Source organism: Nelumbo nucifera, chromosome 4 (assembly GCF_055504915.1).
Source record: "Nelumbo nucifera cultivar China Antique chromosome 4, China Antique-T2T, whole genome shotgun sequence".
Lineage (NCBI taxonomy): Eukaryota > Viridiplantae > Streptophyta > Magnoliopsida > Proteales > Nelumbonaceae > Nelumbo > Nelumbo nucifera.
In genome coordinates this window covers 81,489,049-81,492,529 of record NC_142652.1, presented here as the reverse complement: position 1 = coordinate 81,492,529, position 3,481 = coordinate 81,489,049, and the positions used below count along the sequence as shown (strand labels likewise).

General features: G+C 42.6%; 1 protein-coding gene across 1 annotated transcript; it reads right to left on the bottom strand.

Moving 5' to 3' along the window:
- Positions 1–226: 226 nt before the first annotated feature.
- SEC15B (exocyst complex component sec15B) lies at positions 227–3,185 on the bottom strand. The gene has a single exon (XM_010271282.3). It carries the CDS (start codon positions 3,008–3,010, stop codon positions 590–592), a length of 2,421 nt encoding a protein of 806 aa, XP_010269584.1. The 5' UTR covers positions 3,011–3,185; the 3' UTR covers positions 227–589.
- Between the last annotated feature and the right edge of the window lie 296 nt (positions 3,186–3,481).

Genomic DNA, 3,481 nt, shown 5'->3' with positions numbered 1-3,481 from the left:
TTTCAAATCACTCTAAAAAAAATGAGTGGTTAGCTCCACTTTCAATTAGGAGGCCTCAATCTTAGCCACTCTTTCAAAAGTGAGGGTAGTTAAATAAAAAACAACTAAATAACCATTTCTCATCTCTATAAAAATAAAATTTAATTTAATCTCCTCAATGAAATAATAAAAAATGTGTTAAACAAAAGTGATAAGCATACATTGAGTATATATGTATAAATGGAGATTCTAGCAAATAAATGGAGATTCTTTACAGCCATTTTATCCAGTTTATTGCATCACATCGAATAACCAAATCACCTTATATGGATTAGTAAAGAGCTTAGTGTGTAGGAAAATTACTTGAAAGAATTCAATACAACATTTGAAGAAAAAAAATCAATACAACAAAAGAGAATTCAAAAGATCGAGAAAGATGCAAGAGATACATACACAATGGGAACAGCGTCAACTGTGATACAATATGGCAGAAACGACTCATGTGATATGGCTTGTTGAAAGGAAGCAAAGTTAGCAATTGGCGATATGCATCACAAGAAAAGAGTTAAGGGACAAGGAGAAAGGTGTTTTATTTGCAGCTTCTCACGGTTTAACTCACTTCCTTGAGTCTCTTTATCAAAGCATCTAAGGATTTCTTCCTTGTGTTTTGCTTGGCCCCCCTTGCTCCAAAGGTTCCAAAAAGCCGATCTGAAGGATCTCTTAACTTCTCTGAAATTGTCACCACTTTCCTATAGTCTAGAGTATTATAATTTTTTACTCTGATCACTGGATTCAGAAAATTCTCTGGATTACTGCTCAGGAGTAAATTGATTAGTTGCCTGGCCTCAGCCAATGCAGACTTCAATTGATTTGCATCTTCATCTGAGGAAAGGTGAGCTTGATTATCTGCAAACGATTCCAACAATCGAATATCCACATCAATCCCCGTTATGGCATTTACATTGAACCTCTTAACTGAATCCCCAAATAAAACTCCAACAATCTTCTCAGATATATAAGAAAGAACATCCTGTAAAACCCTTTTAAGTACTGCTGCTGGCAGTATCTGCTGAGCGGTAGAAACCAATGTCTCCAAATAAATAATCACCTCATTCACATATTCATTCCCATTTGGTGGAGGTTCATCAGCCATCCAATTCACATTCTCAGTCAACATCATGAATCCATCAATCTTGGTTTTAAGCATCCCGGAGAGCATCTCTTCCGCTGCATCACGGGCATTTTTCAGTGGAAACTGCCTCCTGCCCCTCTCTGCCATTCTCAGTGGAATGCCTGAAAGCTGTGCTGCATGACGGAAAAAGAAATCACAGGCTCGCTCCAAAACCGCCATGTTGGCTGCCACCTGCATTGCTTGAGAGACTCCATGAACAGACGTATTGATAAGCTTGAGCAATGCCCCATCCAAGACTTCACTCAAAAGTCGGTCCAAATACTTCTTAATCACATCATAAAAATCCAGCTGGCCTCCATATGACATGAAACTTACAGAATCCTCAATAAATGATCGAACAATTCGGCAGCAATCTGGGACAGTAGAAGAGAACGGTGCAATGTAAGGGAATGCAGGGATTATATCGGAGGTCTGTATCTGAAATGACAGTACATTCATCGAATACTCATACTCCTTCTTCATCAGCATCTGCTCAAACTTATCGGCAGCAAGCGCATCTCCAATCAACTTCCTACAATCAGACAACAACAGCTCATGGTACTTGTCTCTGTGCTTGCTCAGGACATCGAGGAGAGAATCAATAGGGTACCCATACCGACGCAGGGTTACACCAAGCAGACTAACATAGTCCTTTATCAACAAAAGATGATTGGCAGTTTGCATCCTAGAGAACTGATCCTCCAATACAGAACACATCTTACTAACAGCAGTCTCCCATAAATTCTCAACTTCAAACTTCGTAATCAGACCACCCCCTGTCCTCAATATCCGATCTTCTACTATAAAGAATCCAGCAATTTGAGCAAAAAATGTTTGATGAGATTCAAGAAAAGGCGTCATCGATGATACCTGAAAGTCCGACGTCAACTGAAGCTTCCGGTTCTCAAAATAATACTGTTTGAACCGATCTTCCAGGCCTAGGGTTTGATGGATGTGATAAGCCCTATACAACGGGGTCAAGTCAAACCCTAACACACCGCTTCCGCCATTATTGTGATTATCCTTACCATCGTCTCCAACTCCAAGACCTCCATCATCGTCTTCATCTTCCTCTTCTAGTGCATATACACAGTCCCTCAAACTGAGCCTGCTCTGTTCCTCGGCTTGTCGTTGCTTGATCCTTAGTTCCTCTTCTCTCTGTCTCGCCGACGATGCCTGCCCTATCGCCAATTGCCCCAAATTCCGACTAACAATCCGGATCTCGACGAGCCAATCACCAAATTCTTTATTGATCCTCCTCTCAATATACGACCGGATCGCCGGGATCTGCTTCTCGAGCATTCTCCTAAGCGTGGAAGAGGGAGTTCTCTCGAGAAAATCCCTCTCTATCGCTTCTAGGCACTTCAAGGCCATGTAGAAATTATTGCCAGATAGATGGGAATTCGCTCTGGAGCAGAGTTCAATCAGTCGAATACAAGTCTGAACAGAGTCGAGAGCAAGACTGATATTGCGGCTTACGTTCCGAGCCTCGACGAAGGCGTCGAGAGAGTTGAGAAGCGGACCTGCGACAGACTGCAGCAACCCGCTGGAGTGGGAGAGCGCAGACTTGAGTGAATCGGCGTCGGAAAGCATAGATCTGAGATCATCGACGGCCATGATGAAATCTTGGTAATGGGCCTTACATACCTCTTCGATCTCCGATTCCTTTGATCTGGCGAAGTGGCGTAGGTGGTGGAGGAGAGTTTCAGGTTTTCCGGAGGCGAATGCTTTGCGTACGAAGGGACCTAAATCTTCGGCGTTGCAGATGGCGGAGGAGACGAGGAGTTGATCAAGCTTATCGGAATCGCCGTCGTTGGCGAGAGGGGCGACTTTCCGTCTTATCTTCGACGATGACTGCATGGTAGCTTTAGTGTTATTGCCCGTTGATATGAAGACTGAAGAGTTGGGGTAGCATCTAGGTTGACTGGAATCTCATCGGTTAGAAACGGAGAAGATCTAGCCCTGTCTGTCTGAGATTGAGGGAGAGGCGAGGAATGTGGGAGACGAAAGGAGAATTTGGAGATAAAAATGAAATCGAACTGGTCTACTACTACTAGTCATCGAAAGTATTTTGGTTGACTGAAATGCCACTGGAGGGAGGTACAAATACCTTGCTCCGAGGCTCGAAAATCCAGCTTTATCGGTGGGCAAGCACGGTCATTTTTGCTTTTTAGAAGAAGGGTTAAACTAAAAGGTCGGACCGTAACAGAAAGGTTAAAAAGACTATTTTACCTTTTATTTTTCTTCAAAATTTCAAAATATAACATTTCGCCAAATAAAAAGCTAACAGGGCCTCTCTCCTCTCCATGAAGGCAAGAGAATTCTTTTGAA